At 28.9% G+C, this 25370-nt stretch overlaps 1 protein-coding gene across 4 annotated transcripts; it reads right to left on the bottom strand.

The window, feature by feature from the left end:
- Positions 1 to 2696: 2696 nt before the first annotated feature.
- On the bottom strand, positions 2697 to 24567 carry Rtnl1 (reticulon 1). 4 transcript variants are annotated; one of them, NM_001204980.1, is given in 6 exon segments: positions 2697 to 3549; positions 4617 to 4722; positions 4782 to 4990; positions 5060 to 5267; positions 18792 to 18827; positions 23697 to 24567. In NM_001204980.1, coding segments are annotated over 6 exon segments (1203 nt in total). In that variant the 5' UTR covers positions 24283 to 24567; the 3' UTR covers positions 2697 to 3491.
- Between the last annotated feature and the right edge of the window lie 803 nt (positions 24568 to 25370).

Raw genomic sequence — 25370 nt, 5'->3', positions numbered from 1 at the left:
CATAATATATTTTTGTCATTTGACATATTTATTATTTATAGGGATTGTAGATATTGTAATTTACTTTTTAACATAACTTTTCATAATATAATACAATTATAGTTTATAATACTATTTAATTATTTTGTTAATTTCAAGATTTTTAGGTCACCAAGTTCCTGGCTCTAAATTAATTTATAAATATATTATAGCACCAAGTAATATTTGGCTGTTATCTAACCAATTAATTAAAAAACTTTGATCATTTTGACTTGTAAATACACTATATTTAAAACATTTTTAATTGACTTTTTATTTTATTTTAGATTCTGAGTGAAACGATGAATGTATTGATTTTACAATGATGTGTGTTTTTTTATTTTTTTTTTTATTTTTTTTTTTATTTTTTTTGTGTCTGTGTACACGATAAGTAGTCGAAATAATGCTACGATTTTCAACTTCAGTATCTTGTTCGATCAGAAAGTGAATATCGTTGGTGCATTGGGGAGGTCAAAATTTAAATTTCCCAGTAGTTTTCAAAAGCGCCGGGAAGAACAAAAGAAAAATTAAGGAAAAACGAGAATTTTTACGCAAAATCTGTTTTCGAGAAAATCGATTTTGGTTTTTGGTGTAACTTTAAAAAAAATGACCTTGGATACATAAAATTTTGAAAATGTAATACAAGATTCCTTATAAGATTATCTACCTTTATCAAACAAAAAATATCTATAAGAAAGTCAAATTAAATTTTTATGATCGTTTGAAATTCAAATTTTTACAACATTGGATATTCACTCGATTTCTCATGTAGCGATTTCCTTATTTTGTTGTAATTCAAAAACGAATAACTGCAGATACATGAAAATTTTACTGAATGTTTATATTAGCATTTCCTATACACCATACAATTTTGAAAATATTTTGACTCTTTTTGAGCTGTTTACGGACATTGTAAGTTTTCAATTTTTTTAGTTTTTTTTTTCTATAAATATCAATAAAGTTTTATCTGTTGGGCCAAAAAGTGTATAAATTTAATACAAAGCTCCTGATATATTGTTACATATCAGTAAAAATATTAAAAATACATAGGCACAATTTTTTTTTATAAGCATTATAAAGATCAAATTTTGACAAAATTTATCAAATTTTAATTTGAAAAATTATTTTGTAGTTAAAAATTTATAAAATGTTCAATTTTTGTATCTAAGAATTGAAAATTTAAAACAAGATTCCACGTAAGTAATTAATTCTGTTACCAAAAAATCTAAAAAATACATTTACGCAGTATAATATAATTACCCAATATAATATTATGTCTTATACCTAGACTAACATACCGTCTCCGCTCAGAATCGTTTTTCTTATACAATGATATTATATCATTGAATTCAAATTTAATACCATCCATTATACAGTGACCCACTTGTAACCTACTGTACAGCAGAGCGAAATCCACTTACCCACCTTTTTTTTAGTTTTTTTTCTATAAATATCAATAAAGTTTTATCTGTTGGGCCGAAAAGTGTAAAAATATTACAAGGCTCCTGATATAGATATTGTTACAATAGCAGTTAAAAAATATTAAAAATTCATAGGCACAATTTTTTTTTATAAGCATTTGAAGATCGAATTTTGAAAAAATTATCAAATTTAAATTTGAATAATTATTTTGTAGTTAAAAATTTATAAAATGTTCAACTTTTGTATCTATGAATTGAAAATTTAAAACAAAATTCCACGTAAGTAATTAATTCTGTAACCAAAAAATCTAAAAAAATACATAAGCACGGTTCATTTTTATAGTCATTTTAAGTACAAATTTGAACGAAATTACATATTAAAAATCTAGAATAACTATTATAGTTATTTTGTTGTAATTGCATAATATTATTCATGGATATACTTGAAAATTCTAAAGTATACTATTATATATCTTTGAGAGTATCACGTTTTGTTGTTGAAGTATAATGCGTTATAAGTACCTAATAGATATTGTGATATGATCATCAATTTGGAATTTATTATAGGTCAATTTTTTTTTAATACCATAGAATATATAACACATTATGTCTTATACCTAGACTGACATGCCGTCTCTGTTCAGAATCGTTTTTCATATACAATGATATTATATCATTGAATTCAAATTTCATTAAACAGTGACCCACTTGTAACCTAATGTACAGCAGAGCGACATCCACTTACCCACCTTTTTATTTTATTTAAAATAACGGTAGCGCACATTTATTTTTCTGTTCTATAAAATAAATATTGTTATTTTTTATTTGATATGTACACAATGTACAATAAAGAATATATTTTTTAGCTTAAGACGTGTGTAAATTGTTGGGATTAATACATTTTTATTATTTTTGATCTATTGAGAGACAATTAAACAGTTTTGGAACAATTCTCAATAAGTAGGTACCATTTTTAATTGTATGTATTGAAATTAGGGTTATCACCTAATTAACACAATGGGATCAAAGTTCTATCACAGATTAAATTATTCTGTAGTACTATACCTGTCACACACACACACAATTAATGAACCTTGCCTATTTAGAAATAGATAATATAGTTTAAATACCAAATACCACTAACATTTTGAAATTACAGTTTCCCACATGATTTTACAATGGAAAAATAATGCACTCAGCACCATTAAATATATAATAATATAAGTCAATAGGATTTGAAATAATAAAATCAAACAATTTCTTTGAAAAAAAAGTATAATAATAATAACCATTAGTATATTGCATTGATTGATGATTCGATGGTATTGCCTGTTTATATAATTAATGTTATAAAAGTGAACAGCTGTTATAACTATTTTGTCTTAGAGAAAAAAATGACAGTGTATGCTTATAGCTTATAACAATAAAATGTAAAAATGTTCACATATTTAATGATATATATATATTATGTATAGCTACATTCAATATTAACCGTTTGAGTTATAAAATAATTGTTAAACTTACCTATTTAATTTATATATAGAAATAGGAAACTAAAACAAAATCTATAAAAAAAAAAAGAAAAAAAAACTTTAACACATCCTCAACAGAGTAAATATATTATAAGTATAAACAAACAAATAGCGTTGTTTAAAAGTTAAGCTAGCTTGCTTCGCTATATTATAATATAGCTAGAGGAATAAAAATGAAGGTAAAATTTGAGGAGGGCAGAACAATAAAATGAGCGAAAGCTGAACCAGGCTGAAAATAAAAAATAAAATAACTCACAAACCTTTACACGATTACATTATATGGTGAAATAGTAATGTCGAAAGACGATCTACACATATTTTCCCGTGATACAATTTAAATAATTTAAAAACGGGAGCAATGAGTATTTTAATAATAGTATAAATGTTTAATTTTACTGGGACGACATGGTCTAAATATATATAAATATATATTAAAAAAAAAAAAAAATGTTGGCCTAAAATTGTAATCATCGACCACAAGAATATTGATGGACTTTTATACGAAAAAAAATAGGGGAGTTTATTCCTTCTTTTTTGTCTCTGGATTCTTTTTTCCAATTGGAATAGCAGCTCGAACTCTGAAATAAAATTATTATAATAATTAAAATACAATATAATATATTACTGCTATTAAAATTATGCCTACATGTGTATTTGGTGGCTACAAAAATATAAATCAACTTATGTATGAACCAGCAGAATACATTTTATTAAGTGTTGGTCAATAATCAACTTTAAACGCAAGAATATTAAGTCTTTGTTTTTTTGTCAGTTTTTTTTTTGCGAGGTATTTTACCGATAATTTAATATTAAAATCAATCTTTAAAATTATGTAAAATATCACAATCTAAAAATGCTTATTATTTTTTTAAAATTAATACATTGATAAAAACCACAGATATATATAATAACTAGAGACCCTACTTCTTATCAATGACGCTGGTAGCCATGTACAACCATAGAACAATATAGAAGCGAAACTCGATCAGCTGATTGGTGTCTTGTTTACCTATGATCTGTAGTCTAAACTTCCGAAAAACACGGAAACGTTTACCACACTAATATGATATTAGACCCAAAGTCACACATATTATGTAAACGTTTACCGGAACTTAGGCGGAATACGCTACGCGGGGTCGGCTTGTTTACCATTCCCTATTTCACGTATGCCACGCCCCCCTGGAGACCATGTTCAAGGCCAAAATCGCCCGATTCACGGAGTTTCATACCCTTGGTACAACTTGGGCAATACTTACTAATCGTTGGAAAGGTAATATGATAATAAACAAAATTTCATATCAAACAAGCTCGTGGACAATCAAAACGAGTAGAATTTGTAAACATTGACCAAGTGACAAATGGTGTTGGGTATCATAATTCAATAATGTTATTGCATATGGAGTCAGCTATTTAGTTATTATATATATATATATATCTGATTATCTGAGATGAAAACTGACAAAAAAACACAGATAATATCCTTGATAAATAGTACTTGTTAATACACTAATATTAAAACTAATAAAACTAAATAGGCTTTGCTGAATTATATTTCTGAAACAGAGACAATAATTACAAGTGTAGTCTTCTGAAGTACTTTATACATATCGTGAATCATGATGCATATAATAATAATAAAACCCACTTGTTAGTCAATTCAGCAATCTTGCTTCTAACTACTTCAATATTTTGATCGATTTGAGTCTTATTGTTCTCATAGACTTTGGGTAATGTGAACAGAGCAACAAATCCTGAGAAAAAAAAATTAAATAAAATAATTTATCTATAAAAAAAAAAAACAACTAAGTACCAATAATTATGAGTGTAAGGCCGTTGAACAAAGCACCAACATATGTCAACACCCAGAGAATACCAAAGAATTTGGCAGAGTCGACCAAGTCTTCAGCGAGTAACAAACGGCGAAGTTCAACCAATACGGCATTAACGTGTACTACAGCTAATTTGCTCACTTCTTCGGCTTTTTCCTGTGGTAGCCTGATGTCCAAGTCAAGATATTCTCTATAAAGTACAAACAAATAAATATAATACAATTGACTAAATTTATTATAGATCAGTATTTCCACTTACTGGAATGGATGACTTTCATTAGTTTTATTGACTGTTTGTAGGGCGGTTTTGTACAGACGTAAAAGAATGCATGCAGATTGAATGAACATGGCCAGATAAGCGACTACGCTAATCAGTGACATATACGCAAACGACAGTAGTACAACTAACGTAGCACCAAAAACAATGCCTGATGATATGGGATCTCTCCAATAAACCAAAGCTTCAACTGTAAACAAATACAAAATAAACAATTAGTATATTATTATTATGTATAGTAGTAATAATATTATAATAGTTTGAAGTCTTTCACTTTATTGACATAATATAGTCCCACTCAAATATAGTGACTAACTATATGATTATTTACAAAATATAAAAATATATATTTTAATAATATTCACAAATTAACAGAGGTTCTGTATAGGTTATGTAAAATATGTACATAACAAATTTTTTTCAGCCGATAAATTTCCATTAGGCATTTGTGAGTTGTGACACACTGACACCCTTACCTACTGTATAAACATTAAGTTAACATTAGTGTTTATTTATATTTATGTTTATTTGGAAATCAATTTAAATTCTTAAAAATGCATGTATTCACATAATAGAATTTAAGAAAAAACTCACATTACATTCCGATACAAATTAAACACAGGCACACAGTACCTAAGTGCTTTTAATCATTATTATTCAATAGTTCATAAGACACAGTTAGCCAAAACACACAAATGTTTAGTAATACCTGAGCACTGAATGCCATCACTTTTATTCTACTTCGGTCCCGCTGTACCTATGCTTTCATACTATATTATACATACAATATTTAAGTAAAAAAATTAAAAACAACATTTAAAAACATCAATAACACTTCAAATTAAAAAAAAATGTGGGTAAGTTTGTAAAGTTCTGTTTTACAGTAAGTGTCGAGTGGGTTACTGTAATGGAGGTGTTAAATTAGAATTCAATGATAAATTACTGAATACAAAAAATGATTCTGTCAGTCTATATTTTGAGTATATTTTAAGTTTCAAGTACCCATGAAAAATACTTTTAAATTACTACCTACAAAATATGATAGAAAATAACTAAAATTAATATACTTTGTTTAAATATCTAATTCCGATCAAATTTGAACTTCAAAAAGGTATTATTAAACAGAATCTATGATTATATATTTTTTGGTTGCAACATGAACTATTTATAAGAAACCATGTATTCAATTTACAAATATTAAGCCCGTTTCACTGCAGTGAGTGCTATCAAATTATACATGCGTACTCTAGGCTGTAAAACTGGCCATAAATATAAAAAGAAAAATGACTATGGATTTCTAACAACAAAATTTGCAAATTTTTAAGATTTGTCAAAATTTTAAAGTTAAAGGCTTATAAAAAAATACTGTGATTTTCGTATAATATGAACAACTTATTTGGAACATTGTTTTAATTAAGTATTAAAACTTTTTGACCCAGTAAAAACATTAGCATAGACATTTAAAGAAAAAATAAAATAGAAAATTTAAAATCTCCATAAATCGCTCAAGAGACAAAATATTTTGAAAATATTATAAGGTACCTACAGAAAATGCTAATATAAACATTTGATGAAAATTTCAAGTTATTATTCGTTTTTGTAGTTCCACCAAAAAAATTAATTCAATTTAGTCGAAAAATGGTTTTACGTAAAAATTCTCGTTTCTCTTCAATTTTTTTTGTTTGTCCAGACGTACTGTATTTTTTTAATTTTGACCTCTTAAAAGTGCCAACTAGTTTCAATTTTCTATCTGAAACCAACTACAAAGTTGAAAATCAAAGCATTATTTTGACAACTTTGTATACATTAAAAAAATCCACACATCATTGTGAAATCAACACATCCATCGCTCCACTCAGAATCTAATAGATCGATTATTGCTTTTGACCTCAATCAGTCCCTAAGGTAAATAACTACATTTAATAGTAAATTCATTATCTTAAAATTTTTTTAATGGTTTAATTACCGTGAACAGGTACATAGTTCTATAGAAGACACCATAGTATAAACCGGTTAAATCGATAGGTAGTGCAATTATTTTATACTTGAGACATCAAACCTCAATCTAAACCTATATTAAAACATATTTTCGATGCGTGTAAATATGAATTAAATAACGATACTCGTCGCCTACCGAACCAAATTTTACAAACTGTTAAATCCGAAAAGGTCGACATGGGATTGGGTTGATGTTAGGAATGTGGTTACTGTTTTGACGGGTCGGCCTGGTTCCGCAGACGTCGACAAAATTCGTCGGTTCCACATCACCACCACCACCACCTAGGCACCACCACTACCAACCACGGACGAGAGAGACGACGGCGTTTCGGTCGAGCAATTACCCGCTTAACTGTAAAAGCTAAAAATCGCCGATCCAAAAACGCCAGCCATATAAACCTCGAGCGAACTCGTTTCGGATGGTCGGAGGGGGGAAGAAAGCCAGAGGGGAGAACAGACTTGTTCAACAAATCGAAACAGCCACGTTTCCGAAATGAAAAAAAAATCCGATACACGGAACTGACAAAAAGAATAGGATATTTTCAACGTTTCGTCGGCATCGCAGAGTTTGTAATATAACACCCGAGAGTACGATTCCTGAAAACTGAAAATAGCGTTCGGGCCCGTGCGGACCATTATCCATATGCGAGTGCACGTCCCTCAAACACCGTCGTCAACCGGACACATACCTGGTCCCCTTTCGGGCAACGCGACGGCGGGCGCTATATAGCTGCTGTTGGACCTGCTGTTGTTGTACTTCTTGGGCGCCCATTGCGTTACAGTGGTCGGCGGCGGAAGAGGAACGGTGTGATAAGAGTGAAATACGGACACGAAATCTACACAACACCAAACTCTCGGTATTATGATATAGAAGACACTGATTGCTGGCAAGATACCGAACACACTAATGCGAGCACACGTCTGAACAACCACACACTGTACACTGTACACGGAGGACGACGGATGATCTTTGTCGGAGGCCCAGCACGGCAGACACGCACCACAGTGGCGGCAACAACGGCAAGACGGCGGATTCCACGTTGCAGCAACCCCCTTCCCCCCTCCCACCACAACAATATCCGTGACAGCTGTGCAGTGTGCACCGACGCCGCAGCTCCATCGTCCCACCTACGTCGTCGTATGTACAGCAATAACCGCCGCCGACGACGGCAGGTTCCACATGTGCGTGTCGAATACGCCACGACGTCGACGACCACCAGTACGTGGTACACGCGTCCGAGTACGACCGACATCCGCCGCAACAGTCATCATCAACACCCGCTGCCGATACCTCGACAATAAAATATAATATTGTTATTTACTATTTACAGGCCGGCGAGTGATTTTGAAACACGCAGGTGTTTAAGACATTACAACCACGACAATGTAGTTCGGTCTTCGTCAAACGACGCGTAAAAACTGATTGGAATTAAATCGGTCGCGACACGTTTGAAACGAATACAATTTTTAAGTACCTACGACGAAAAAAAGGCAACATAATTGTCACGTAATGTTAAGGCCGCGTTCGTATAATAGGATTAAATTATTAAAACGATAAACACTCAACAGTAGTTTTGTAGATAAAACATTTGACATTGAACCGAATTGTTTTATTATTATTTATTAGCATATACATTGTACACCGCCGACACGTAACCGCTTCAACCCCGAACCTTGTTATGATTTACACTATTTGAGCATCGTTGAGCACACAGTTAAGACACGCCGAAGATTATCGTCGTTTGATTAATTTTGATACAGTTTATTAAGAAGAAAATAACTGAGGGTAAACTGGACCAGCATAGTACCTTAATATCATCCCACATTAAGACCTTAATTCTTCAATATTGTACTTGGTAGTGGTAGAGGACGTGGTACCCGCGCATGTGTTGTCTCCGTATTACAAGAGCGTAAAATATAAATTTTTACACTCGGCAGATCACGTTTAGCTCTGTTGGTTTAAAAATTTACCTCTAATAAAAAATAAAAGTAAGAAAATTATCCAGGGAATCTCAGAGTTTTTAGATTCTGAGTGGAACGATGAATGTATTGATTTTACAATGATAAGTGTTTTTTTTTTATTTTTGTGTCTGTGTACACGATAAGTAGTCGAAATAATGCTTCGATTTTCAACTTCAGTATCTTGTTCGATTGGAAAGTGAATATCGTTGGTGCATTGGGGAGGTCAAAATTTAAAATTCGCAGTAATTTTCAAAAGCGCCAAGAAAAACCAAAGAAAAATTAAGGAAAAACGGGAATTTTTACAAAAAATCGATTTTTCACAAAATTGAATTTGGTTTTTGGCGTAACTTTAAAAAAAATGACGGTAGATACATGAAATTTTGACTGAATGTTTATATAAGCATTTTCTATACATGATAAATTTTTCAAAATATTTTGATTTGTTTTGAGCTGTTTACGGACAATTCCAGTTTCCAATTTAATTAGTTTTTTTTCTATGAATGTCAATAAAATTTTATTTGTCGAGTAAAAATACTTGAAAATTTAATACAAGGCTCCTACTACATTGTTACAATGACATTTGAAAAATATTAAAAATCCTTGGTCACAGTTTTTTTTTATAAGCATTTATAAAGTTCAAAAATTTAAAAAATATGGAAAAATCACAAAAATTAGCAAATTATTTTGAGTTAAGAATTCGAAAAAATTTTTCTTTTTAAATCTAAGATTTTAAAATGTAATACAAGATTCCTTATAGGTTAATCTACCTTTATCAAAAAAAAAATGTCTATAAGAAACTCAAATTAAATTTTTATGAGCGTTTGAAATTCATATTTTTACAACATTTGGTATTTACTCGATTTCTTACGTAACGATTTTCTTATTTTGTTGTAATTAAAAAACGAATGACTGTAGAAACTTGAAAATTTTACTGAATGTTTATATTAACATTTTCTATATACGATAAAATTTTGAAAATAATTTGACTCTTTTTGAGCTGTTTACGTACATTGTAAGTTATCAATTTTTTTAGTTTTTTTTTCTATAAATATCAATAAAGTTTTATCTATTGGGCCAAAAAGTGTAAAAAATTAATACAGGGCTCCCGATACATTGTTACAATAGCAGTTGAAAAATATTACAAATACATAGGCACAATTTTTTTTTATAAGCATTTGAAGTTAAAATCTTGACAAAATTTATCAAATTTAAAATTGAATAATTATTTTGTAGTTAAAAATTTATAAAATGTTCAAATTTTATATCTAAGGATTGAAAATTTAAAACAAGATTCCACGTATAGTAGTTAATTCTGTTACCAAAAAATCTAAGAAATACATAAGCACAGTTTATTTTTATAGTAATTTTAAGTTCAAATTTGGACGAAATTACATATTAAAAAACCTGGAATAACTATTTTAGTTATTTTGTTGTGATTGTATAATATTATTTGTGGGTACTTGAAACTTCTAAAGTATACTATTATATATCTATGATAGAACCACGGTTTTTTGTTGATGTATAACGCGTTACCTAATGGATATTGTGATATGATTAATTTGAAAATTATTAATAATACTATAGATAAGTATACCTATAATATGTATGTCTAATATCTAGACTGACAAACCGTCTCTGCTCAGAATCGTTTTTCTTATACAGTGATATTATATCATTGAATTCAAATTTAATACTATCCATTATACAGTGACCCACTTGTAACCTACTGTACAGCAGAGCGACATCCACTTACCCACCTTTTTTTTTATTATATTTTAATTTTAAAGCTAGTATTTTAAGATTTACAAACAATTTACAATTTCAAAATACTATAATAAAATACCTATAATACCTAAAATACCTATAATAAAAGCCTACGATGTTGCCTAGAAAATAATCTTACCTTTAAATTTAAAAGAGATCAATTCACTCTAGCTGTTGATCGTAAAATTTTCTATATTACGCACTTAAGACGGAGACAACGCATGCGGGTCGTCCTCTTCTTAGGCCGGGGCTATACACGGCGTATTCCGTCGAATTAAAAACGCATTGGTTTAAATCGGAGCAGCTATACACGACGGGTGTAATAGCTCCGGCCTTAAACTAGGAGGTTAATTTATAACGTAATCGATGGAGCACGAATGTCTACCAAATAATCCAAAATAAGTGTCTTTTGAACTTTTAAATACTTAATGTAAATACACAAACATTTCTTGAGGTATACTAGGTAAATAATAAATATTACTCAAGGCCAAAATAATACGAGGAATATAACAAAATTAGTGGTGCATTACGATCTAAAAACCATGATAAAAATTTTAGTAAGTTTAATAAGCTGAGTATTATTAAATACCTATATTATATGTATAGTAATTTTTATAATACATAGGTATAGATAAAATATGAAGTTCTAAGTTTTTTAATATTTCATCACAGAAATCACGGCCATGGAATAAACATCTTTGCATGTATATACACACACATTCAGAAATATTGTTAAAAATAGAAATTAGGGTCACCCTCTGGAATGAGTCAATCTAAAATTAATAATGGCAACCAAATCTAGCTCATCGAAGCATAAAACATTACCTGTGACCTGCCTGAAATGTATTTTATAATACGATATTTTACATGTGTTGACGTGTTGTTACTATTAATATTAAAAGAGAATTCACCTATAATCAAACTTTAAGAACGTAATCTACATCTGTAAGCATTTTTAAATTGTAATAATTTACACGCACAATTTAAATAAAAATAAAAATTTCTAAAATAGCCAATTAAGTGACACAGGTAATGTTCTTAACTTAAAGTTTGATAATAAGCAAATTCACTCTAAATAGTAAAAGTAACTACATTCTGCGTACGTAAATGTTGCGAATAGGTCAGAGAGAGAAGACAAATAGTGCGCGGACATCCTCTTGAGAAATAGGATTTCGTACGACATATTAAATATTTATGACAATATTTTAAAATGTGATTAATTGCATACAACTGAACTATTATGATTCATGATAATATGTAGATGTTTATTGTTAGGTAGTGTACCTACATTTTGGAAACTAGATTCAGCTATGTTTAGAAATTTAGAATTAATTTAATTATCTAACACTAATTAGTAATTAATTAATGATATGAGTTTATGAGTATTTTGGTAATCTATGATTTGTTAAAGTTAAAATATCGTTGTTCAGCACAAGTAACATACTAACAACTACAATGAATGAATCGCTTTGTTTTAAATTCTGCAACTCAGAGATAATTGATAAATGTATTGGTTTTAGAATGTGTTTTATTCGTCCGTCAACTAATAATCTTTTGGAACAAAAAAATCTTTAACAGAGGTTTCTGGTAGCAAATTGTATTAATTGGTACTTAAAATGGAAGGGGTAGAATAATTAAGAATAACTGAAAAAAAATTTAAGGTTTTTCAAGTTTGCAGGAAAACAAATTAAAAATTTCAAAATTAATTCTATTTTTGTAAGATATGTAAAATGTTAGTATAAAATAATATAGGCATTATACTAACTAGTCCTTAGTAGAACCATAAATGTTAGTTAAATCGATACTGTCAATTGTCATGATACCAATATATTTTATGATAGGTATATGAATATCGCTTATAATGTTTCTGATTTCACCTCATGAGCAGTAACATAATCAAATGTCAGTAATATTGTCTAAACCGTGTGTTCCGACCATGTGACCGGGCTTTACCTAAGATCAGGATATATATTTAACATTTATTGTATTCCACTTAGAATGAGAAAATTCTTAAAACCATATAAAAACGTAATTTATTTTTAAAAGCATTAGTTAATAATTCGCGCTTCTTAAAGAAATACATTTTTAACTAAATAATACCTAATATAATACGTTTAATAAAATAATTAACTTTCATTGAGAACATGGTAAACAAAAAGCTATAGCCTATGATATCAACTTATAAGTGCATTCATTTGCAGAAACGCGTAACATAGCAAATTGTTCGCTCAGGGCTAAATAGCAATTTAATAATAATAATACACTTTTCACTTCAATATTAGGAATATGAGGAATCACTACAATTATATCCATTGTGAATAACACAGTGTTAATAAAAATTACCTTCTACAGATGAAACTTTACCCTTTGAAATATAAATATCACAGGGTTTCCAATATTAATAATACATATTGGTACTATATTATTATATGTATTATATAATACCATTACAAATAATTTTATAATAATCTGTAATTCAACTAATACAAAAAACAAGCATAGTATAAACATTTGGGACCTATGATTATTTGCAATAAATAATTATTATTAATTATAATATATTTATTTTTATGCAGGAATTTAAATAAATAATCATGAAATACCTCTGATAAGAAACATTCAATTATGAGTGTTTATGATAACAGAGGAACCTTGCGGGCCGTCCCCCGTCACCCGCCCACCTTGTCGTTTCCAGTACATTATAATATCTTAGTCCGTGATATAGACATATAAATATATATGTTTAAGACATATAACAAATATTTATGATTATAGCTATATTTTAGCAAAGATTCCTTAAAGAATTGCTAGTTTTGTAGCTAACTGCTAGTTACTGAATTTAATAGCTAAGTGCCCACTGAAAATAGCTAGTTTTAGCTATAAAATAGCTAAATTGGCAACACTGACAGGGTGAACGTAACGGGGTAGCGCCCTCTTGAATGATAAAATATACAACACTCCTGCCGATATATTTGGCGCACTCTATGTGACAAAATATACAACACTCCTGGGTATAAACAAACCGTTAATATTGGCCAGACGACAGACACAAATTGTGTATTTTCGAATTTGAATAGCTGTTATAATTTACATTAATAGACTAGTCTAGTAATCTACAATGTATCTAATTTATAAGTTATAACTATCAGTTGGACCGTTAGTCTTAAGTAACTCGTAAATGCACGTCCATCTTAAGACACAACTAGAAAAATATTGTAGTTATAACAATATAATATTATTTATGCTCTTGCGTAATCACAGCGAGCACGAAAAGTGGGTGGGGAGATACGATCCCAGATGTTGGAATGGTTAGCGGTTGAACGATACAAGATACAAGAAAGATTGTTCGTTCATAAATGGCTTGACAAAAATTAAGATAAAAAGAAATATTGTATTCTTGAAATGAGGTAGGTACTAACAATACGAGCAAAAATGTTAGGACTTTGCCACTAGGGTCACTACGTTTCTATTACTGAGGCCACTTCGCCACCGATTATATTTTCTAATATTTATCACCATTATAGTTTTCGATTAAGTTTGTGTGTGAAATATGAATATTGAATACGCATGCCGTGTTATGAGCTGTGATCAAAAAGTCTATGAGAACACACCTGTTGATTGTTGAACCTTATATTATCATATTATATTAAATATTGAAATATATTATCATGTATGAATCATTATGAAACTAACTGGCGTAACATTTATTACGGTCGTTCATCGTATTTTCTTTTATACGTTTTATCATAAATATAAATTGGTTTTTTTAAGTTAATCTCACACATAATTATATTATATAAGACATATTAATTAATGCAACGGGTCCAGACTCCTGAACAGTTTGAAGCGTAATCATTACTTCTTAACGTGTGGTATTATTTAAGGTTATGTATACATTTGAACTAGATAATGCTTATAATTTATAATTTGAAATATAGTTTAAAAAAATAATAAAATATCATAATCTTTATAATCTACAGCTTATTATGTTGCGAGTTTGTGATGACATAACAAGAAAACAACGTGGATTAGCCAAACAACTTTAGTCTTTGAATAATTTTTATTTACGTTTATTTCGAAGCCGTGCATATAATATTATTATAAATAATGAATATTGACGAATGATATTATTATTTATTATACGTAATAGTGTAAAAATCATTAATAAACGGATTAATTTGAGCTTGATTAATTATGTAATAACGATGAGCGAATATGTTAAAAATAAACTGTAATCAATAGGTACATATTTCATGTAATTCGCACGGTAATTTGTACGAATATAACCATTCAAATCGATGCAAACCAAATTAGTTCCAATAATTGCGTTTGGACAGGCAACGAATCCGAAGGTTATATAATTATTATGAAGAAAAATAAATTACTATAATAATAGTATAATAGAGTACTGTTAGTAATATTTAGCGAAATAGCAACAACAACCAATGTTTTAGATTTTTATCGATTGTAATGAGATTCGCAGATGAACACTTGACAACTCGAGTTAAAATGACGCGATAAAAAGACAATTTAAACTCCTTTTAAAACAAATATCTTGCATTCGCATGAAAATAAAAAGGTTTAAAAATATAACAACGAACTACTCCCTCTCGACCATGTGATACACATAATAAAATCAAAAACTAACGCCTACCGACTAGAGAAGGAAAAATAACTAAACGGTTTTTTCGCTTGCTAACTGGAGGAGCGCGTCATCGCGTCTTCAATTACATACGCGCGCGCGCGTTCGTTACAACAACGAGTACTTACGTTTCTCCCTCTTGGAACCCATTGTGAATTTATTTTCAAAAAATGATTTATATCAATGAAAACGCGCTCGGGCGATACGAACAACGAATATTAACGTTTCGCGGAATAAAAAAACTGTTACAATCGCAATTTTCGCCGTGAAGTCGTCGCTCTAGTGTTGGCGACACATATCCGGGGGCGCACAAATCGTTTTTGCGTACCTACGACGACGACGACGAATCTATTTTTACGGCTCGCGATCTAATTATACCGTTAAGCTAGAAAACGAGCGATTTTTTTTTTTTTATCACTAAGACCGGGCACTGCACGTAATAGACGGACGGCGACGACTGTTGCAGTAGTTGGCCGAAACAATGAATGACGGCGGCGACCACGACGACGGCGGCAGAAAACGAACGGGCGAACAAACACGAGGAATAATGACGATGACTGATGATGACGATGATAATAGTAATAATAATACAGAAACTAACTGCGCTATAATATTATTGAGGTTTGCAGCGCAATAAAAACCAAACGGCGGAGAGAAGACTTGCCTGCACTCGGTGTACTACGATAGTAATAATAATAATAATAATACAGCGTTATTGGCGGCAAACGCGATCAATAGGACAAGGGAGCCCACCGCAGGATACGGCGCCGAGTGGCGGTGCGGCGGGAAGAGGCGAAAAAAAGAAAAAGACCAGCTGACGACCCGTCGACAAAATATCTGGCGCGGCATTCGGTGAGAGGGGAGGGGCGGCACCGCCGACAATAGAAGCAGCTGCAGCTCGTGTAGTTGGTGGCCTATAATACCCCATTGGTGGTCTCCTGCTACTGAAGGCTCGCTGCTATATTATATTATTATAATATTCTGAGACCGAGTGTCGCGTACATTTTATTGTAATATAAATAATATTACATTATCAACTTAGCGTGACCGTACACTCGACACGGGTACCGCACATCGGCCATCGGTTTGTAACAATGACAAGGTTACCTACGAATTTTCACATCAATCGAAAGCCTAACCTAACCTCGTGACTGTGATTCGATTTTTAAACAATCCTCAAAGCTCGATTAATCTAGGATAGTGGACATTTAGGGGGCCGTGCCAAGACAATTTACATAAAAAAAAATGAGAAACCGTACTTCCCAGTATTTCGGAGTATAAGCAAATTTACAACACTTTAATACGATATGTACGTACGTAATGATGGTTTTAATAGGTCGATAATAAATTTAGATTTGTGTTACGATGCTTGGGAAAATAATAATAAAATAGTACTCTAAGAAATGTATAAATTGATAAACGGCCAAAATTAAACAAATTCTTGGAAACTGTTGTGAAATCGAGATTCACACAATTACATAATATACAGAAAACGACTTTAAAATAAGATGAAAAAAAAAATAACTCATATTTCTGAAATTTAATATATTGTGAGAGATGATACACCAGTATTATAGTCTTACTATAGAATGTATTATCTATAAAGAAATGTAATATTTATAAAAAAACTTAGATTGCGTTTATCAGGATTCGGGCCTCAGAGACACCAGGATTACCTGGTGATGCGGAACGCACTATCTAAAGTATCATTATAAAAAACTACTTGAACTTTATAGATTTTTATATTAATATATTACTATTAGTAATAATAAAATTCACCAGAATGTACAGTGAAGGTAAATTAAAAATTATGTATTTATGTCATGTAACGACAAAAAAATAATTATTATATGGGTACAATGCAGTGTTTGGAAGGAACGGATTCCTGGAACGAATTCATTTTTAAAGAACGGCACGATGAACGAATTCCTTTTTATAAAAAAAGAATGAGAAAATGAACTAGTTCTTTTTTTTAAGGAAAAATTACAAAATTGTTCGTTCCTTTCTAGTTCCAATAATTTACACAGATAAGTATGTAAAAATTGAAATTAAGATAAATTTTTTTAATGTGTAATGTATATTCCTAATTATATTGTTATCGAGTATCGACGTTAAGACAATCGACACACGTTAGCCAAAAATTTAATTTTGAAGAAAATCTCAAAAAATATATAATAATATATTGCATAAACATATAAAATATGTACTTACTTGTAGTTATATACTATAAATACAAATTAAAGAAGTATGCATAATAAAAAAAAAAAACAAAAACATTAATGATTAAATAAGAATTTTTATTTTATTTGGAACTAAAAGACTCGTTCATTTTCCAAAGGAACGAATTTTTTTTTTTAAGGAACAAGGAACAGAACAAATTCCTTTTTTTAAAAAATAAAAACGAGGAACGGAACGAATTCCTTTTTATAAGGAACTTGCCAAACACTGGTACAATGTACATTAATAAATTGTGTTTAAAAAAGGAAGTAAAAGTAGAATACTACAGAGTACAGAGTACTTGACGAAAGTTTAAAAAAACCGACCACTATTGACTATATTAATATTTTACAAATACAAGTAGACAGTAATAATAATCTTTAGTGACTTTTTTAAAATTAAATCTAAGTTTTAGAAATTATCATACCTAAATTATTAGATGATTTCTGATTAAATGTATTTCAATCTTATAATGATAATTTTATATTTTCATGAACACCAGATGAACTTCCCATATAGTATTATAGGTGTATCCTTAGCAGTGTTAGCAACAATTTAACTTTAGTCTGTGGGCGTCCCTGGGGTTTATGTAGTTTTATTTTAAACCGATAAGGTTTTTTTTTTCTTAAATAAGGAATATTTACAATCTATCTTTTTATAAATACATTTAGTTACGTACTTTTGAATAATAATTTAAATTATATGGTACATTTTACAGTATGATAAATAAAAAAAACAACATGAAATTACAAGAGGAGGGGGCTCACCAGTGTGTAAATCATCAGACTTTGAAGAGGATTTCCTTATATTTTTTATTTTTAAGTCCCGACTGAAAAGACCCCAAATTGTTTCCATTGCATTACTATTTACTAGTTATGTTTACGCTTGTCATCATAGTTAATTTTAAATAAACATAAATATAGCACCAACCTTGGATAAATTAATTTATAGTAATTTAATAAAACTAATTATGTCTCGGAAAATTGGTAATAACTATAGCAATAATAATAATATTAATTATGAACTATAACCAGGACCTGAGGACAGGTGTCCAGGTACATAATACCGTGATTTAAACTTGTAAACAATTAATAATAAATAACCCTAAAATATATTAATAATAGAACATACCTTTTGGTGGTAATTTCTCGGGATTAAACCATTTATCTGTAAAAAAAAAAAATAGTTTTATTCAAAAATATCTTTATTTTATATATTTTTAAACATTTAGAAATTGTGTAGCCCATTACAGAGAACAAATTGTTGTATTAACACGTGTTTAGTAACAACTTCAAGTATTCTCATGACTAGAATGGGCAATATACCTAGTAGGTATACCGTATACAATTACACGTAAACAAGTTATTTGATCCAATTTATAACACCTATACTGGCTGTACAGTCTACGTATTATTGTTATGACCTACCTACTATTGTAGTATTACAAATTACATAATATATTGATGAATATCCAATTTACAAAATTAATTTGTGACATTCTAAAATTAGTTTTATTTCTTTCAAAAACAACTTGAATAGTTAAAATATTAAATTCAATAAAATAAAATAAATTAATCACATAAATTATATCACTCACTAGGCCATATCATTATACTCAGAAAGTTGTTTACAGGAACCAATACGTCGATATCATCATCGTTTTCTGAATTCATATTTATAATAATAAAAATCTATCAATTATAAATTTAGTCACACACTTTATGCACAGAAAACCAAAATTATTGGTTATTAAAAAATTAACTTAAATTAACATAAATAATAGTACTAGTTATGGTTTTTATAATTATTTAAGTCAAATGTTCGTAGTCTGCGTTTATTACAAACTAATTTTTAAACAGTAAACAACAGCATACTTCAAGCAAGCGACAATGAATAATGCCCGCATTGCACGCGTTCCCGCATTCGTAACTAAATCGCAACTCGTAAGATTGTACCGGCCGGCGGTCTCAAAGGTAAAATAATATCCAATACTGGAATAATATGCATTCGCGTTTGGCAGGATAATTATTATTATTAGCTATTACAAAACCGATAATATTCTGCCACATTGGAAGTTCATGGATAAAAATAAACAAAAATGTCAACAGAAAATTAAAAGGAAGGACGTTATAGCGATAACCACATGACGTGTTGTTTCCATAGACCTATTAACTAGTTAATAATATGGTTGTTTCCGTCTTACAAACCCACAAGTGCACAACATACATTACCTAATCTATTTTTCTCTGAACACATGAGTGAATTGAGTATTAATACATTTAAAGGTAATATAGGCATAACTAGACCTTAAAGTTATGGGTGTAGGCTTCAGCCCTATCATTTTAATAGTGAGTAAATTAACCCCGCAACACGTTACATTAATTGTTTATAATTTATAAATGTAAATAATTATTTTATTTTATTAGTGAGTAAAATTATCATAAAAAAGTGGAATGAGGAGGTAAACATTAAATTATTAAAATATGTTATTTTAGTTAGGTACAAATTCAGGTTTTTAATTTTCTTATAACATCAGTGAACAGGCCCGTCACTAGGGCACAACTGCACAAGCAAGTCATGCGTTGCTTAGGGCTGCTTACAATTTTAAAGAAATTGAAGACGGCAAAATTTAATAAATTTATCGGTAAAGATCAGCAATAATATGTTCGATTTAGGGCGGAAAATATCTAACAGACCTGTTCGTGAAAGTTAAAGAATTGATATGGCATTATGGCCGATATGGTTAACATAATAATAATACACTAATCATTACAGTAGAAGCTTCTGATCAGTATTAATATTTTTTTTAAAAAAATATTTCAATAGCTATAATAGACACCTTACTACCTTAGAGAATCGATATTTTAGTAATATATGGTTGCCCTTATAAAAGTATCTATTGACTATTCGATGCATTGTTGAAAATGTTCTTCTTTACTAGACGTGTAACTTGTTGGAACAGAAAGTGATAAATGTAGCATTTTATATAAATTTGGAACAATACTCCTTAGACGTTTTAAATTACCCTAGTGATTGTTAAATGATAATACAATTAAATAATTAATCATAGATTATCAAACCAACATTTTTGATTTTGATTCAGTTTCATTTAAAAACATAAAAAATTAAAATTGACTAATTTATTATTATAATAATAACAACATTGACCAGAATTAGACAACCATTAGATAACCGTTATACTTATGAAGATCAAAGGACAATGATAAATGGTGTTTTAATAAAATAATAAAAATCTGATCCTGTTTTTAGCATAAGACCGTATAGCGATCGGAAGGCTCAACACTCGTTAGTCGTTAATCGTTAATTGTATCACAATTTATATATTGTTACAAAAATTATATCCTGAGTCAATTGTTCTGGGTGAAGACTATTTTTGTGTTTACTTTATTGACAACTTCTACGTATAGTGTAGTAAAAACTACACATTTTTTTATAGAAAAAAATTAAATGATATTTTTAACTAAAATTTGTACATTTAGTTACCGTTGATGGGAGTATAGGAATTATAACAGGAGGGACTAAAATAAAAGTTGGGGGGCTTAGCTCCTCAAAGCCCCTCCTAGTTACGCCTAAGAGTAATTTAGAATATTTTTTGGATAACTATTTTAATTTTTAAACAAGTTATGAACATTTCGAAATTGTGGCTAGATGGATCACGAATCTAGAGTAAAATATTAAAAATATGTAATAAGGAATAATAAATTAATAATATAATATATATTATAAATTGGAATAGGGATTGAATTTAATCAAACTAGGTACTGATAAAAATATTAAATAAGTATTAAAACTAAATATTTAGTAATAAAAAAATTAATTTTTATTATTTATGAACATAACATCTCATATTAAACAATATTAAAGAATAAATATAATATTATAATATTATTATTTATTAATATTAATGTTTATGAAGAAAATTACGTTGATATAGAATAAAAATAAATACATTATTACTGAATTAGTAATTAGTAGTACACTAATGACTAATAGGTACTTGCTGATTCATAAAATACTAGATGTCAAATATTAATAATGCTATTATGCAACAATTTTAGTATTCAAAATATTAATTAATGGTAACATCATTCTATGATTCTATGCTATACAATACCTATACTCAATATATTTGTCGACTAGTGTCTAGTGGTCTTTAGTATTTTAGTTATTGACTTGTCCACGTTTTATTTTATGTGTTTGAAATAAGTGATTTTGTTTGGAAAACCGTACTTAATTATCTTAATTAGGCACAAAAATAAACATTTTCACAATTCAGTAAGTAATTCAATAATATATTTATACTTGAGTTAAAATGTAATAAAAAAAATAATAATTTAGTAAGAAGTTAACAAATAAAATCACCTACCTATATCTAATGATTTAGTGATAAGTATAATTGCATCAAATGTATATCAATATATTGGTTATTTTCACCTATTGGTATACATCTAAGATTTTAAAAGGTTAGATTCTATCATACCTAACCTAAATTATATTATTATATATTAACCTATTAATGACATTTTAAAATAAAATCTAAAGTGTAAAAATTAACATAAAATAACATACACCAAAATATTGATTTAATATCATATTTATTTAAAAGTTGGAATAATAACTAATATAATATGATGTTGATACTAAATGTTATTCTGAAATTTATAAACTAAATTTTATAAAATAATATAGGTGTTGAAGTTCTAAAACTGTATTGCTCATAGGTATCTAAAAGATTTAAGTAGGTTAAAAAACTTGACAAGACTTGAAAAATCCTCGCCAATAGTATTAAATTTTCCATATTAATATTAGGAAAAGCAAATAAATTAAATTATAAAAAATATTATATTTAAATGTGTATAAATGGTATAACGTTAATATGTTTTTACTCTAATAATAAACTACAATAGAGTAGTGTTAGTAATAAACAAATTATAATAAATGCCTGTGTCATATGAGGGGTATTATGATTTATGATTTAGTGACTCATTATAATAGAATAGAGATCAAAAGATCGTTGGTTATAAGGTCAGCGTTGAGATATTCTACAAAATTCAAGGTAATATTTCCAGTTGATAATCATAATATTTTCAATAATACAAGAAAGAATATCATATCTACAATAAGTTATCAGATATTGTATATTTGTATCAATAATATATGATAATTTATGTTGGTGGAATTTTAGTTAAAATTTGTTGCTGAATACAATTTTTTAATGTAAAATTACAATTTTAGACAATATGGAAACTAAATTCATAACAGTCAATTGTCATCACTATGTATATAATATGTATAATTTTTTAATGTTGATAGTTATATTATTTGTAGTTCAATGGTTATGCTCAAAAGTCGATTGTCCTTGCAAAAGGTTTTTCTTTCTATATCCAAGACAATATTTGAACATTTTGCACCCCGGGACAAAATATTTTACCCATCCACCCCTCCAAAAAAATAAGTCTTAAATAATAAGATAAAACTACTATTTTGTGTCATAAATGCAGTTTAGTTCTATAGCAAAAAGTAAGTACACTTTCTGATACAGCCAAAATATTAAGAATGAAAAAACTCATATTCACGAAAAAAAATTATTTTACGTATGGTATTTAAAAATTTAAAACAAGATTTTGAAATTTTTTGATAATAACTTTCAAAGAAAATTTGATACATTTTTTGAAAGTACCATAGTTGGACTTAGTTTTAAAGTTATAGCCGATAGGCTTATAGCTAATTGAAATGTATAGTATTTTCATATCGGTAGACCCTGTGTGGATTTTTAATCACGCACAACTTCACTTAACCCAAATGAACTATTAAACTTATCTAATTGAAAAATATTAAAATTAGGTATTTTAATTATTAGAGGGAGAATGTAAAAGGCCCAAGTATCTACCTCTAAAATGGTGATACTAATACAAGTGTTATTTAATCATTAAAAAATAAATCCCAAACCAACAAAACTATTGTCAATTATCACTTTAAAATATTATATATGAAATAAGAATTGATTAATCTTACCTAATCCGATTCTACAAAATAGTTCATCAGGTCCAATCTTTATGTCACATACATCTCCTTCATCAGTATCTTTTTTAGTGGACACTGTTGAAATAACTTCTGGAGTCTCTGAAATTTTTACTTTGGAATGTACAGTGTTCACAGGTTCATTTTCTTGAATGATCACTGGTTTTGTATTATCTGTCGTCATAGATTCTAGTTTTTCGGAAAATCCTGGTTCTTCTGCTTTTGGAGATTCAATGTTTGGGAGATTTGTAATATCCTCAATTTTTGTATTAGATACTGGATCGTTTTCAAATAAGTTATCTTTTTCTTCGTCAGATATGTTTTTATCTTCAGCTTCTTCCTGAACATCATGAATTGTTTTGGATTCCTGATCAATTACCTCAAAGGTGTTTTCAAGCGAACCTATTTTTTCAGCATTAACCACTTTCTCTGGCACATTGATAAGGTCATCATCAATAGCATTTTCATATTTATGTTTTAAGCCTTCAGACAACGCTCCATCATCAGTGTCCGAAAAAATAGTTTTCTGGTCGTTTTCTGTTAAATTGGTTTCTAAATCCAATAGTTTCTGATTTTCCATCGTATAATTATTGTGGTCAGATAGTATAGTGCACAATTAAAGCCGGTTTTTAAATAATAGGATAGTGTGCAGTCTTTAAGCAAATAATTGATAAATCTACAAAGGAACTATGAATTAATACTGAGTATTTGATTTTTGGTATACGTTTTCTGCGAGAAATTGTGATCACAGTTTTCTCGAATAAGAGTAAATGACTAGACAAATTTCGTAAAATATGGTATATAAAATATCAAAAACTGCCTATAGTCCCTACGTTTATGCGACATACCAGCTGATATGATAACTGAGTAGTGGACAATCAATAAGCAGTTTGAAGCCCTCGTCGAAGACTGCAATGCAGGATTACAACCGTCTATCATTTTTTTACTGACCACAAACAAAATACAATTTTACGTCAATGATACATTTTGAATAATCTATAAATTATGACTAAACAACTAGGTGACTAAATAATAGTGGCTTAATATTAATTTTTCATATTTAGAAGTCCATTGTTCATAAATAATAAAGATCTTTATTATTCTTCATTAATTATTATTTACACACTTGATCAAAATATGTTTAGAGTTTTTCATATACGGTTAACCTGCATGAAACGAATCGTTATTATTTGAATTTGATAGTAATGTTATCACAGTTCTTAAAAAAGTTAAAAAACACATTACAAATTGTAAATTACTACGTAATGTGAAATAAATATAATTTATTTATTGTTATGAGAGTGATGAGAAATGAACTATGAACGATGAATACCTATTATAATTTTTTTTCGCTATTATTCAAAATACCCAGAGAATAATTGACCACTGTTCGTACAATCATATTTAAATTTTGATTTACGTGATCAATTTAAAAATGATAGTTAAACCATAGAATAGGACAAGATTTAAATTAAAAGTATAAGCACTTCATATAAAAATAATTTAAGATGGTTAGGATAATCATCTATAAATCTATATTATAGTATACAAAATAATGTTTAGTGTACTAGTAGATACTATATAGATATATAGTGTGTACTGACTACGAACTTATACTATACGTATTATATAATATTTTTAATAATTTTTTTTTTTTTAGATAAATTT

This window comes from Acyrthosiphon pisum, chromosome A2 (assembly GCF_005508785.2).
Source record: "Acyrthosiphon pisum isolate AL4f chromosome A2, pea_aphid_22Mar2018_4r6ur, whole genome shotgun sequence".
Lineage (NCBI taxonomy): Eukaryota > Metazoa > Arthropoda > Insecta > Hemiptera > Aphididae > Acyrthosiphon > Acyrthosiphon pisum.
Note: the sequence above shows the minus strand (reverse complement) of the source record. Positions and strands in the feature narration are given on the sequence as shown.